At 42.8% G+C, this 15,306-nt stretch overlaps 1 protein-coding gene across 1 annotated transcript in view; it reads left to right on the forward strand.

Moving 5' to 3' along the window:
- Window positions 1–15,306, forward strand: part of SPAG16 (sperm associated antigen 16) — a 521,477-nt gene that overhangs the window by 373,957 nt on the left and 132,214 nt on the right. Inside the window, exon 15 of the mRNA XM_066622076.1 lies at window positions 4,193–4,319. Coding sequence (XP_066478173.1) covers window positions 4,193–4,319 — 127 coding nt within the window. The remainder of the gene's footprint in view (window positions 1–4,192; window positions 4,320–15,306) is intronic.

The raw sequence follows: 15,306 nt of genomic DNA on the forward strand, positions 1-15,306 counted from the left end.
GAATGTTGATGCTAGAACAGTCCAGAACAGCTGGAAAAGAGGCAAAAAAAGGGGGGGGGAATTGGAAGTTTCATCATAGACCCCTCTGTGAGCAGCTTCACTTTGAATATGGGCAATTCAGCTCAGCTAACTTGTGGACTGTTCTATAAGGTTGATCCTAATGCCAGAGAGATTCCCTGCTGGTTCACCTTGGTCAACTTCCTCAGTTCTTCTTGCTCAAACAAGGCACTCCAAGCTCTCATTTATCATATCTGAAGCTAATAAGATTCACCTAGTAGCATGAGTGAGCAGTAATTGCTCTCCAACTAAATTTATGGTGGGAGGGCTTCAACAAAGGAGCCATGCATTTTTATAAACAGTCACACTATTACATCATTATAGTACTACATATCAATCACCACTGCTGCTTGTGTACATATATGAAAGGGGAAACTCATGGCTATAGGTTAGAGCTAACTCTAGGCTATGTTTCTGAAAGAAAGCACAAATTTAGTCTCATTCTTTATCAACTCTTCCTGCAGAAGAAGCAGCAAGTAACATTGCATAAGCAAAAATGTGACATCACACACACACGGGAAAATTCTCCCCATCCAAATTTCTTATTTGATCTTATTTGTAGAGAAGTGCTGGTGGATTCGTGATATGCCATTTTTCTTTTTTTGATTTATGGACTTTGATCAGTCTGCTGCCTGTATGCAGTTTGCCCTTGTAATCAATTTGTTTCTTTTTTTACAGGTTACCTCTGTGCCCCAGTGCTTAGGTGCATTGACAGCCCAATCCTATCCAAAGCCCTCCCCGTCAATGCATCTACGCCACTGGAACACACACTGTATCCTTCGGTGGGGGGGGAGCCCAGTCATCTCCTCCAGGTACAGGAATATAAATTCCCTTGCCTGGAGATAAGCATCAACTGCCCTGCTGGGTCTATTCAAACTTGTGCCAGCAATTTTGCTGGTTCAAGTCTGACTGATCTCGAATAGGTGAATAAATGCTGTGAAGAAGAATAGGATATCAGCAGAGATGCTGCTTTTGATTCCAGTCCCTTCTTGGCCTCTACATACACACCCTTTTCTCACCCATCTCTGTTCCATGCTTTTTAGCAGTGTTTTAATCAGTGCACATGTGTGCCTGTGCACATCAGTAACCTCTAAGGAAAAATTCTGAACTGAAAACAGTGGCAAAGTGTATAAGCGCCAAATTGGAAATTAATTTTAGAAATTATCCAAGTTAAACCAGAAGGCAAAAGGAATTAAACACTGGTAGCAAACGTAAACAACTATGCTTGAGGATTTCTAAACTAACTGAGTTTCTAGTTGCTTAAGACATTTCCTAAATAGGAATTTTTGAAATTGGAAGATTCTATCAATTCCTGCCCTGATCACTTGCAATAGAATGGAGGGAGCTTGGAAAGACCCTGCATTAGAGAGTGGGGTTAATAGACTTGTTCTTAGAGGGCAAAGTAATTTCTCAAAGGGAGATGCTACCTTGGAGCTGTACTGTACTGCAGAGACTGGTCACAGTGAAAGAGGCTTGGTTCATGTGGAGAAGTAAGCAACATTTATGTATTTTATTTATCTTCCTGGTCTGTCTGGGGGCAGCATGACTTGGAACACCACCTGATGCTGCCTTACCATTCTCCTCATGCAGTTCCTTCAGATGTGGAAACGCAGGACTTCCTGTTTCATTTAAAGGGGCTTCTTCATTTGCATTTTTCAAAAAAGAGCTCCTTCATTTGCATAGTCCCTGTCAATAAAACTGGAAGTCCCGCACTTCTGCTTTTGAAGAGACTACATGAGGAGCATGGTAAGGTGGCAGATTATCTGTTTTAGCCGGCAGAAAGTGAACAACTGTGGCTTAAGTCCATGGTGAGGTGGAGGGAGGTGGTGGCAGACTTGGGGTGAAGGACACCCCAAATCCACAACCCTCTTGTCTTGCAATCCACCACTAATGCAGCCCGCATTACCTTGCCTCATGGATGGGCTTCCTCTAGGTCAGGGTGCCCAAACCCCGGCCCGGGGGCCACTTGCAGCTCTCGGGAGCTCTCAATCAGGCCCTCAGGGAGCCTCCAGTCTCCAATGAGTCTCTGGCCCTCCAAAAGAGACATTTTGGAGTCTGTGCTGGCCCAACACAACTGCTGTCAGCAAGAGGACAACTGTTTGCCTTCTCACCTGAGGTGTGGGACAAGGGCTGCCTTCACTGCTTGCTGTTTCATGTCTGTGATGCAGCAGTGGCAGTGAAGGAAAGGCTGGTCTTGCTTTGTGCAAGGCCTTTTATAGACCTTCTGCAAGACCTTCATTCATTCATATAAGTTCCATCTCTAATATATTCATTTATATAAATTTATTCAAATTTTAAATTGTAAATTAATTCTTTTTTTCCAGGCCCCCTCTGACACAGTGTCAGACAGATGATGTGGCCCTCCTGCCAAAATGTTTGGACACCCCTGCTCTAGGTGTATCAATAGTAGCTCACAGCACACATGTTCCAATGTATTTTTGTGTTTTGCATTTGCATCTTGTTCTCTTGGCTTTTCAGCTACTGTTTTGTGTGCATGGCACCTTCTCAGTCCACTTTATGCATTTGATGAAACAGGTAGTACATAAGTTCATGCCAACTAAAACAATTCTTTTCTATGTTGGGACAGCGCTTTTGCTATTATTGGTGGTTCACCTTGCCAAAGGTCAGGCCTCCATTCTTTTAATTATTTCATAAAATGTAACAGTAATGGAAGGTTAATTTTATTATGCTTAGTTTTGCAGCATTAGTCTCATCAACACTGATTCATCTGTTGTGTGTTCTTTGACCATATATAATATCAGAACTGATATTTCTCTCATGCAGAGTAGATTACCTATAAAGGGTATGATTTTCCTCTCCCACAAGAGGGAGAACATTACTCTTGGGTTACTGGAGTTTGAACAGGAAAGCTTTAAAAATGTTATTCTTCCACAGCATACAAGAAAATCACACAGCTCTCTGCTTCAGTGCTCTGTTATGCTTTTGTGCAAAACTGAGTTTGCTATGTGGCAAGAGCATCAGTAGAAAGAAGTGGAGAGAAAGGCAGTGAGCCTTACTAAAATAATAACACTTATGGAAGTGAAAATCTAGAAGTTTTCCATGAGGAAACTAGATTCTGATTTAAGCATTTTAGGAAAAGAAAACAAAAACAATTGTCAAAGGCATGAGGCCATTTGTTATCCATCTCTCAGGATGCCATTTTAGGAAATCACCTCCTTTCTTGGCTTGAACAGAATGTAGGTTCCTTGTTAACTCTGTTACTTTTGTGATTTTTTTTTTTTTATTCTTGCTCATTGAAAAGTGTTCTAATTTCACAGAGAACATTTTCACAAAAGCACATTGGTTTTGGGGAAGTTGTACAATCAAGATACTGGCTAGGATTTTTTTAAAGAAAGTGGTCTCCCTCCCACCCTCTGCACAATCCTACCTGGGGCCGTGGGTGTCCTCAGTTCACAGAAAAATGTGGTACAGCTTGGAGAGCTTCATATAAGATTCAGAAGGAGGAAAAGACCACAGAGGAAAAGATCTCCTGGGCTTCTCTCAGAGTTGCAACAAGCATGGAGATGAAAAAGAAGAGCATAAAAGGGAACCAACTTCTGAGGTCTTGGACAATTGGTTGGGGTAGTCAGAGTGTCAGACCATGGAAAGTTATGCAAGACACACTAACTCTATCCTGCACATAAAATATATTATGCTATATCTGTGGAAGCAGAATGTGCTAGACACTCTGTTGGCTAGTTTTAAATATAGTCACACCAGTAATAGCTAGTGCCAATTTAATCTCCTGTTAAAAGCTTTTTGCGTATAGAGATTGTCTTTCATTTCACTTCCAATACTTGACACATTTGTAGAGACTGCTGGTTTTCCTTAAATATCAATTTTAAAGATTTTAAAGTGCCATTTGGAGTCTGTTTTCCTGCAAAACAGAGGGCCCAATCCTATCCAATCTTCCAGTGCTGCTGTGCCAATGGGGCATGCACTGCATCTTGTCATGGGGCAGCAGTCACAGAGGTCCCCTTAAAGTATGGGAACATTTGTTCCCTTATCTTGGGGCTGCATTGTGGCTATACCGGTGCTGGAAAATTGGATAGGATTGGTCCCAGAAGCTTCTGAAGAAATGTTAACAACTTCCTTGCATTTCAGTCACAAATAGCATTTCCTCCATCCCTTACAGGGTGATACCATCGTGTCTTGTGACTCTTATGGTGTGCTGAAATTGTGGGACATTCGTAAGGGAGCACCAATGGTATCTATTGATGCAGGCCCACATCCTGGCAACCAAGTGGCTTTTGATCCATCAGGTAAGATCTGTCTTGAACCTGGAGGCTAGAGTTATTTTCCTTTTCTTTTTTTGTTTTTCTTTTGAAGTTTGAAATATTGAGCTACAGTATTGAAATATTGAAAGCCAGCCACCATCAAACAGATTTATTTCCACTGACTATTCAGGTGCCAGAATGAATTCACATACGTAAGTTTTTCCAGGAAAAAATGTAGTGATCCATGTTACCTAAATGTCTGAAAAACAGGCTCCGATCATCCACTTTTCATGCCAGCTCTTGCTTAACCATGAGATTGGGCCTGCACATGCAGCCAGATGTGATGGGAATGAGTTGCTAGAATGGGCTGTACCATTTCAGACTACACGTTGCGGGTGTTACTTTTGAATAGTCCCCTGTGTAAGATACCACCATGTCATGGGGGTTGCAGGAATGGGCAAGTCCAATATGGCCAATTGCATGCCTACCATAGGGTGAGATGGGGCAAAAGCCTCAGGCGACAGCCACTAGGACCCCATGAAAGCCTCTCTAAGGCTCCCGACAGGGGCGGAAACTGTGCTTCAAGTTTGCTGGAAGCACAGTTTTTAGGGCCGGGGAACCTCACAGAGGGCTACTGTTGCACGAGACTTGGTGAGCCTCTGGTGAGTAGGGGGAGCAGATATCTGTGCGGGGGGGGGGTAGCAATAGCCCTTGGGGGGGCGGGGCGCCATCGTGGAGATTTGCCCTGGGCACAGGGCTGCAGAGGTCTGCGGCTGAACGTGACTTGAGTTGAGTCAAGAGTCTCCACACTGGTGACTTGATTCAAAAATGAGTCATAACAGATGGACTGTCTGAGTCACCCAGAGCATTTTCATGACTCAAAAAAACTCAAGTCACAGGTCTTTCATTTAAAAAGCTAGCTACAGCTCTGTGGAAAAAATGGAGCTGCTGCTGGGTTATGTGTGTGTATTGGAATTCTCTTTAAACACTCTCCTGATGTCTCAGCCCAACCCATCATTAAACAAAAGCCATGCTGTTCTTCAGATGAAGGCAGCAGTGCAGAATGCACAGATCGGTTCCTTCCATATGATCCCACCCCAGCTGTAACAAAACCCACCCTTTTCATATTAAGGGCATGGGTGGACCTACAGGGAAAGAGGGAGGGAGGATGCATCCCAGCTCGGCAAGGCGGAAGGGGATGGAGGGCAGTTCCTCCTCTCCCCCTTCCTCTCCCAGAGACACAAAATCAGGACACATCTTTCAACCAATGGATAGTCTGGGGGACAAGAAAAGCACCTCCCTCCCTTCTTCATGTTCTAGATGCATGCAGCACTCTTGCAAGTTGTTACTTTTCTGTTGGGCTTTTGTAACACAATACCCAAACCCAAAACAAAAAAAAATTAATCATTTCCCTCCACCCGCAGCCCTGTCTCTCCTCCTGACTGAACATAATGTACTCTGCTGCTGGTCATGCAGATGAGCGCCCAGCTTCCAGATCAGCACACAAAGTCTTTTGGGCAACATGGAAGTGGTGCAGCTGCATAAGAGTCACAAGAAACACCCCCAAGCCATGTTAGGCTACTTGAATTTCTGAACTCCATGGTGGTTCCCAAGTCAGTAGCCACAGGACTCAAGTCTTTGCCTGAGTCATTGACATGTGTGACTCAAGTCTGCATTAGTCAGCGAAAAACATGTTTTCACAACTCAGACTCAAGTTCCCATTCCTGGGAAGTTGTACAAGTTGAGTCTACTTATCCTTGGATTTTGAATCTGCAGATTTGGCTCAACATGGGTCCTCTGGACCCCCATCAGTCCAGTTTTGGCCCAACCTGAAGACTCCAGAGACAAACAGAGCTCTGTTCCAGTCACCTCCAGAGGCTCTTCTGAGACCTGGGGAGACTGTGTGCAGCCTCCATGGGCCTTGGAATAGCCTCCAGATTTCCTAGAAGGGCACCTCCGGTTTTTGGTCAAAAACCAGAAGTGCCCTTCTAGGACCTCTGGAGGCCTTTCTGAAGCCCATGGAGGCATAGCCTCTATGGGCCTCAGAAAGGCCTCCAGAGGTCCTAGAATGACATGTCTGTTTTTCAGCCAAAAACCGGTTTTTTTCAACCCAAAACTGGTTTTCAGCCAAAAACTTTTTTTGGGTTCTGGTTTTCAGCCAAAAACCGGAGACTGTGCGCAGTCTCCACAGCCCTCAGAACAGCTTCAGATGCATCTGAAGCAAGGCTCCAGTCATGTTTGGCGATTGGTGGTGCCCAAAATTTGCAAGACTTGGTTTCATGCAAAATTCAGTATCCACAAGGGGTCCAGGAATGGAATCCTCACGGATAATGAGAGTCCACCTGTATATTCAGTGCCCTATTCCTAAATTAAAAGGGGAAAGGAGTTGGTGTGGAGTGACTTGGTGGCGGTTGGAATTGAGTGATTTGGGGGATGGAGGACTTTTGGAGAGTGAAGAGAGGTTGGTGGTATGGCAGGCTTTGGTGTGGAGTTGGTGGCGGGTGCCTGTGGGAGGGAAGAGGAGTGTTTGGGTTGGAGAGCTGGGCAGAGGAAGTCAGTCATTTAGTGCCATCCAGCCTTGCAACTGGGAGCCTTGCTGTGGATGAGGTGACCCAGAGGATTAGGAAGTGCAGTGCAGTGAGGGGGCACATTTGGATGTCTAGATATTATTTGTTGTTTTCTTGGCTGCCTTGCTGTATTATGTATTGCTGATTGAAGTCTCTCTTGTGTTGGCCTTGTGTAGGGGTAGAGGGTTGTAGGATACTCTGTGTGTTTCTTTGATTAATAGAAACTCCTTGAGCTTGTAAGCTGGCATTGGTGAATTCTGTGGACATGTGGTGGTGAATTTCCTTGGGGAACTGGATATGGGATTGTGTATGGTGTGGTGTGCTTGTGGAGGGGGTGGGCAGACCATGGGTTTGCCCTAAGTCAGGGGTAGGCAACCTTAAACACTCAAAGAGCCATTTGGACCCGTTTTCCGGAGAAAAGAAAACCTTGGGAGCCACAAAACCCTTTTGACATCTAAAATGAAGATAACACTGCATATATAGTTGTTTTTTTTTACCTTTATACTATGTATAAAAAAAACTATAGTGTATTGCATTTTTGAAGTCAGTCCCAGTAGAGGCAATGGGGCTTCCTCCCAGGAAAGTGTGGAGGGCACTGCGGCCTCAGATCCCACCCAGCTGCAGCCTAAAATGCTTATGTGTGATCCATTCTGTGACCTCCTCCTGATGCATGTCTAGATCAGGCCTGAGAGTTGAACAAGGAAGTCATAAACGTATAGCATATTTACCATCAATGAAGCAGCAAGTGTTAACAATGATATACATCTACAGCAATACCTTGACTTTCATCTACTTGCCTTTTGTCACTTTGCTCTTTTGGCTGTTTTCAGTTATAACCACATTTCAAATTTAGTCCACATACTTTCCTCTTTCATCCAGCTTTCACTTTGAGAGACAAAATGGGTTGGCCCTCCTTGCCTGCAAGAGAGGTCGCTGTGCCAGAATGGACATGGGATAACGTGGTGCCTGATGCTGGGGCGCAAGAAATGCTGGGGTGCTATCCAGCTCATGCAGCCATGCTAGAGTAGGTGCAAGGTGACTCAGTGCCTGATGCTGGGGCGCAAGGAATGCTGGAGTGCTACCCGACTCACACAGCCATGGCGGAAGCAGGCAGCTGGCCCACGTGGTGGCCAGCACAAACACCAGCAAGAGACTGCCTGGGCAGAGCAGAGGCAGCGAGGACAGCGATTTTTGCTGGCCAAAATAAATTTGGAAGCTACATAAGGCTATGCATTGGCATTCATCCATTTTAGACTTTTGTCCACACTCTGGTCCCTAACCAGACAAAAGTGCAAGGTATTGCTGTATATGGAATGCAGAAAAATGTTGTGTATGTTTTATTCATGTTTTTCCTCATTTTTGTCAAATGCTTCTATTGGTATTAGTACACATATGCCATGCTTGATAAATATTATTTCTCTTACATCTGACTTTGAACCATAATAGATGGTCTGTAGCTCACAAGGAAATGAAATATATGTATAGCACAACCAGTTTTGCATCCTCAGCTATTTATAGCAATATGTCACCTGCATTGTGAATGACTTCCCTTTTCTTCTTAAAAGTGGCCACTGTTCAAATGGAATAAATGTATTTTATGTAGGACATTAATCTTCATTCTTAAGCTGAGTCATCATTCAGGATAAAATACAGGGACACCCACCCCCACTCAGAATTGCATGATTATTTTAAATTTTCTTTCAATAATAGGAAGTTTGGAATAATAACATGAGAAGCGTTGCTTTTTTTGGGTGTTGTTACTTCAGAGCTTTCATTTTTTTTTTCCTTCTTCACACAGTAAATGCAAACACACAGTAAAACCCAATATTTGGAAATCCAGGAAACAGAAATATGTGGAGCTTTCTTGAGCAATTTCACTAGTTATCTCAAAGCTCTCTCAGAGTAGCTCTGATGATTCAGGAGTTTTGAAGATGACAGTTTGCCTATTTCATCTCTACATGTGAGAGAAAGACTGCTGTGTATGTGCATGGATCTTCTTCTTGAACAGAGAACATGCATCCCCTCCCACCTTGAGAGTCAGCTTGGAAGAGGCTGCCTGTGTTCCTTTTCTAGTCGCCTAAAAGTGGTGACTGATAGGGCCCAACATGTCAGCAGCTATCCCTGAGCAGCAAGGACCCGTTTGTGCACAACACCACACGACTGGATTTGCATTTTCTTTCACTTTTTTCACTGACTGCAGCTTACTTGTGCATGTGCAGACCACGTTTATCCCAGTAATCCATGCATAGAAAACCTGCTTCTGGGTGTAGATTACTCTTTCTGGATTTTCCTGATCTTTCCTGGTGAAACTGATGTGTTGATTCCTGACATGCAACAGGAAAATTAATCCAACGGGGTGAGGGATGTTTATGTCTCTGTGTTTCAATGTGTGTGAGAGAATTATTTCCAACTCCTGTGTCTCAACAGCCATCCAGACTGAATTAATGTACAGAGGTGCCTTTCAGAGGAGGGTAGAGCTGGGGTCACTCCCCAGAGCACATGTGGTGTTCACCTTTTAGGACTGCCTATGTTTCTGGACAGTTTTGTTTTTCTATACACTGACTGACTGAACAATTAAATGGCTCTGTGTCATTGGTATGAATATGAAAAGCACCATCCCCTTGCTTTAAAGGGGAGTGTTTGACCTATGTTGATAACATTGTCATATCTATTATGAGCAATAACAAATAACCATAACTAATGATCTTAAAGTAGACTGCATTTTTGCAATACATATTCAAAAGCGTACCTTTGAAGTAGGCCTTAGCTGAGAATCTTACAAAAACCTCTTTTCCCCTGCTCTATAATTTAAAACTTCACCTCTGCTGTCTAGCTCCTTCTCCTACCTCTGAACTGCTAACCTCCAAAAGAAGTTTTGCTAATCTGAGATATGACTGGGAGCTCAGCCAGCATTGCTCAAACAGAATATTTGCATTTCTTTTAAGACAGAGGAGTGATTCTTCCCATGTATTAAACTTGTGAGAATCCCAACTTTTCAAGGGGCAGTATTCAGTTTCCTATAGAAAAAAAACTACATTCTCCCACCACCACTCCTGCTATAATTTTCAGGCAGAATATCACCAGACCGCATGTCCATGGTTCCTCCTTCCACTCCTTGGATGGGAAAAGTAAGAGGGAGGCACAGACAAAAGGGAGATGTGGAGGGGGGAGAGGAAAGTGCTGAGTTAGAATGTTGGCAAGTGGGAGAAGCAGAACATCAAGGTATGGGGTGGCACCATTTAACATGCTGGCTCAAGCATCAGGTGATATTGGGCTGGTGCTGAAAGTGGTAACAGTGGCTTGGACTTGAAGAACTATGTGTGGTGTTCCATTTTCTCTTCTCATTGGATCCTTTCAGCCTTTTGGAAAGCTACTCCTATAGATTGGAAGATCCTCTGGAAAGCCATGTGATGCTGCTCTTGGGGCTGCAGTCAGAGGGGAAATCAGTGACACCCTCCATCTGTGCAAGTTGTAAAACCTTCCAGTCATGCCTGTTGATCTTTGGATTCAAACCAGGGAATAACTCTAGGCAATTGCTTTGTGCTTTTTGTGCTTTGAAGAGTCCCATTGATATTCCCTTTATCTTTTTTAGAGATAAATGCTTTCCTCCCTTAAGTACAGAAAGATGGACAGTTATTTAATAGAGTCAGCTACTGTAGAATTAAATGTTCTCATCTCACAAGACTTGGTGTTTCCATCTTAAAAATGAAGCCCATAAACCCACTATAGCACCTCTTAGGACACTCCAAGGCATGTATTGGTTGCAGGCCCTTAGTGTGGCATCATTACTTTTGCTGCCAAACAGTGTTCTTTGAGGAGATGCAGCAGCTGCAGCTGTGCTGGATTCAAGCCAGAAAGAACTAGCTTATGGGAAATAGTTTGTTCTGAATATGCAAGTGTAGGAAGTCTCATTGCAGTTTCTGACCTCTCCATATGAAAGGAAGAAAAGCTGAAAATAATTGAAGGTTTGATCATTGCCAGCAGGATGGGCCTCATCACAGCTCCCATTCTGAGATTGCTAACTACTAAGTTAGCATGCATTCTAAAGGGCTTAAAATCACACTTAGCCTAAGTGGGGCATTTGAAAAATGAAAATCTTGGAAATGACAAAGGCATATCCCTATTTGCTTTTGCTCTTTTAGTGAATGAGTTAGCTCCATGCATTCGCGGCTTTAGATTCATTCTAGTTCACAGAGGGCTACGATTCGTAAATTCCCACTTTGGACGTATTTCGAATTATTTGATGAAAATTCTTTCCTTTTATGCTGAAAGCTGCACAGTTTCATCTCAAGTCTGGCTTAGATTCAAGAGCTTCATCTTGTGATTAGCTTACTCCTGCAGACAATCAGACACTATAGACCCTTGAAGGTCATCTTATCCTTTCTTCCGTGAAAGCTTTAAAAAAAAAAAAAAAAAGATCAGCTGCCTAGACTGCTTCTGTGCATTGAGGAAATCTTATTCCATTATATAAAAATAAGGAATCAATTGCTTTCAGCCATATAAAGTAATAAAAGGAGGGATTTACAAAATAAATTACCAAATTAATCTGATAAAAGTAATAATATTCATCTGATAATAACACTAATAATAATGCTTCAACTTACTGCATCTGTTAAAAAAAGCTACTTAAGCAGCTGATTATGACTGACCTAGAGAAAAGAAAATTTAAAAGGGAAATGATGACATACACTAAATATGTTAATAACTATTAGGATGATGAGGGAGGGCAACTGTTCATTATCTCCACTGAGCTGAGACATAGAGCAATAGTTCTGGTTTCTTAATAGATACTGCCCTCAACCCAGGATTCCATTGTACACACGGGTCTGTGGCTCAAGTGGACTTACTTCAGTTTACTGTTGTTGACAGAGCTATTCCCATCATTGGGGTGAATTGGGGTCATTGGAATTGGGGAGAATGGAGAAGTCATAGGTACATTGGAGAAGTCCCCTGGATTAGACCACGGGCTCATCTAGTCCAGTTTCCCATTTCGAAGTCCAACGGTGTCCTGCCATTTGCATGCAGGAAGCCCTCAAACAGGACATGATAACAGTATCCCTCACCCATTCCCCCCCCCACATTGCTGCTGATCCCCACCTTCTGCCTGCCAGTGGCAGGGGTGAGGGTGGGCAAGGGCATAGGGAGGAGTCGCCTGGAGAGAGAAGGATTGATGGATTGTCAGCCAGCTGCCATTAAGGAGGCTATTGTTAAAGGACTGTTCAGTTTTTTAAACTGATTTAAAAGGGATGCATTTTCCCCTTCTCCAGGGATCAGCACATTCCTTCTCATTTGCAGGGGCCATTCGTGTTGAGTCAAATCCGTATATGAATAGGCTGGACCTGTATAAGATGAAATATAAGGTGCCGTTTTAGCAGGGGAAAGGAGCTTCCCCAGCCTTCAGCCATTGTTTATCAGTAGAGATTCACATCCAGCCCTGTTTTCAGTATGCTTAGAAAGGTGCATGAGTGAGGTCCCAGCTTGAATTCCCAGTTGCATGGTTTCTGTTGACTACTAGCTCCTCTTTCACATAAGGCCTAGAAGGCGATTGTGGGCCTTTCTTGTAGTGGTAGAATGTGGATGTCAGAATGAGGGCCTTTATTGCATCTATGGAGTCTTGTTTTTACCTTAGTACTTGTGAGAGAAATCCAAGAGAAAACCTTGGATTCTGTCTAATTAGTTGAATACTCTTTCTTCCGTTTCAGAGGGACCAGAATTGCTTTTTGATTGTCTGTGGATTTTTTCCCCTATGAATCTATTTCTTATGACCTTTTCCTGCAGCTCTGAATAGTGGTAGTCTTAGAAATAAAAGATGCATCAAGCAAGGGAAATCAATGCTTTTCTTAAGGATTTGCTCTGGACATCATCTTAATACACCATCTTAGTATGCAAGTGACGTATGCAGATTTTCAGCACATCTCCATACTAAGTTAATTTATTAATTCTGAATGGATACGTAATAGAGGCAAATAAAAAGAACTGCAGTTTATTCAATGGAGAACAGTTGAATGAATTGCCAGGGCCTACATGCCACAGGGGAAGTAGATTCGCCTTTGAGATTTTTGTATTTTATTTCTCAGTGACTCCAGAGAAATTGGTGAAAGGCACCATGGGTGTGTGTTTATATACTGTGCTATTTCTAATGCAATATTTTTCTCTCCCCCATGGAAAATTTTTGTTTTAATAACGTTAATTTGCTATTGTAATTTTATTCCTTGAGAAATCCCATAAGAACTGTGAAGTTAACTTTTCTCTTTTGTTTTAACGTTTGAAAGCTCTCAAAAGCAATGAGGTGAATTTGAATGTTATTGTATGAGGTATGTCACACGATTAGACGTTTGAAAAAGAGGTGAATTGGCATTGTGCGCATTTTGTGCCTATATAAAAAGGATGAGAGTTGGTATACCTTTCTGCTGATGTCAAAGAGACCGTCTTTTAAGAAATTATAAAACTTGATTCTTGTTTTTCATGGTCTTCTTACAGAAGCCTTCCTAATGGATGAGTACCATATGTAATAAAATGCTAAATTCCATTTGGGGTTCCACTTGTGCTTAACTAAAACGATTGGTTGATTTGTGTGTGGGGGACTCTGATGATGGTGCAACAGATGGGTGGAATAGTCTGGGGAGGAGAAGGGGAAAATGAAGACAACACTGTTGTCTGGCATGGTGGATGACATTCCATTACAACCACAACAGAGATGCAAGTCCACTCTGCTCCTAGAAGTGACCTGGTGGGGAGTTGCAGTCCCTATCAGAGCCTGCCTTCTTCTGACTTACGACGCTAGAAATTTTCAGGCATTTTGGAAGGCAGCTGGGCATGTGCAGTGTTGTAGCCTCATCTTAGCTGTTGGAGACCTTATACGTTGTCTAGGTTTTCAAAAGAAATGATAAGGCATGGGGTATGCTGAATTTTCAGCAGAACAAATATTTTGAAAAGAAACGTACCAAACAGAGGGGCTCACAATAATAAAGCAGATCCTTCCCCGATAAAGCAATGTGCATTGCCCCAAAAATATTGTGTCTGGTGACATTTACTTCAATCGTTTTAACTGTTTCAGATATTTGACCATCATATTGAGTATCACAATTCATTAAGCAAACCTGTAAAGTATTTTTACCTTTATAGTAAAAAGGAAACATTAGACATAGAGGAAAATTGCTATAAATACACCAGATAGCATAAGCCCGTCTGTCTATGTCTTCATCTCATCCCTGGGAACAAAGCATCTTATATAAACACTTCCCATGAATTGTAAACCTCCCATCCACAACATGCAGCAAGTAGCTGGATATGGGGTCTGGTAGGGCTCCTTGTGCTATGTGTATGTTCAGTGTCGGAGTCACACACAAAAATATTGTGGCTTGTGTATTTCCTGTTCAATACCAAGACTGGAGTGTTCATATGATGTTTATTTTGCCATTCTTAACTCGTGTCTTAAAAGCAAAATTACCTTAGATAAGACCAACCACAAGCAAGCTGGTTTTTAAAACACTCCTTACTAAATCTGGCTATCAGAGTAGATTTATCTGCCCTCAGGGCCAAGATGTACAGGGCAGCTTTGAAACTTCACTTAAATTATTTAGCTTGGTGGCATGATCTTCTTCTTATCTCTAGTGAACATCTACAACCTGCCTTAAGGTTCTTAGAGTGCTGACAAGAGTGCCAGCTTCCAACTTAACTATTAAGATATACTTCATGCAATCAGTATAAGAATCAAATAAGTTAGTGCATACTCCAGCAAGGCCAACCCAGATAAAACAATTTAAGTTACAGCCCTCATGAAAGAGTCACTTGAGTTACAAGTTGTAATTTGGCACTGAAGATGCAGAATACCCTTTCTACCAAATTCCTAACTTTGGTGCACAAAAGCTGTCATCTCAGTTCAAAAAGGATATTGTTTAGATGGAAAAGGTGCAGAAGGGGACTGGAACACTTTCCTTGCAAAGAAAGGATGCAACATTTGGGGAATGTTTTGAATAAAGATGACTGAGATAGGAGATATGGTATAAATATGCAATGTGTAGAGAAAGTGGATAAGAAGTACATGCGCGCTCTCTCTCTCTTTCTCTCTCCACTAGAACTGTATCATTGTGGAGTTCACTGCCACAAGGTTTTGTGATGGCCACTAGTTTTGATGACTTTAAGAAACTAACAGTGCAATCCTAACTTGTGCTGGAACAGGCAGGAAGGCAGGCCTACACTGTATCTAGTGCAAGTTTGGGATTGGCTGAGGCTTGGCCTGAGGCAAGAGGAAAAAGGTCCCTTACTCCGGGGTTAGCCACAGCAGCCCCAATGAGTCTACTCAGATCTGTGCCACCTAAAGAGGTGACGCAAATCTGAGCAGAATGGAGCATTCTGGAGCCACTCCATGTCGCCTGGGAATGGGGCTAGGATCCAGCATAACTGCTAGATCCTGGCCCCACCTGCCCACTCTAACGCTCACCACTCACCCTTCCCACACCCTG

The sequence above is a fragment of the Tiliqua scincoides genome, chromosome 1, assembly GCF_035046505.1.
Source record: "Tiliqua scincoides isolate rTilSci1 chromosome 1, rTilSci1.hap2, whole genome shotgun sequence".
Taxonomy (NCBI): Eukaryota; Metazoa; Chordata; class Lepidosauria; order Squamata; family Scincidae; genus Tiliqua; species Tiliqua scincoides.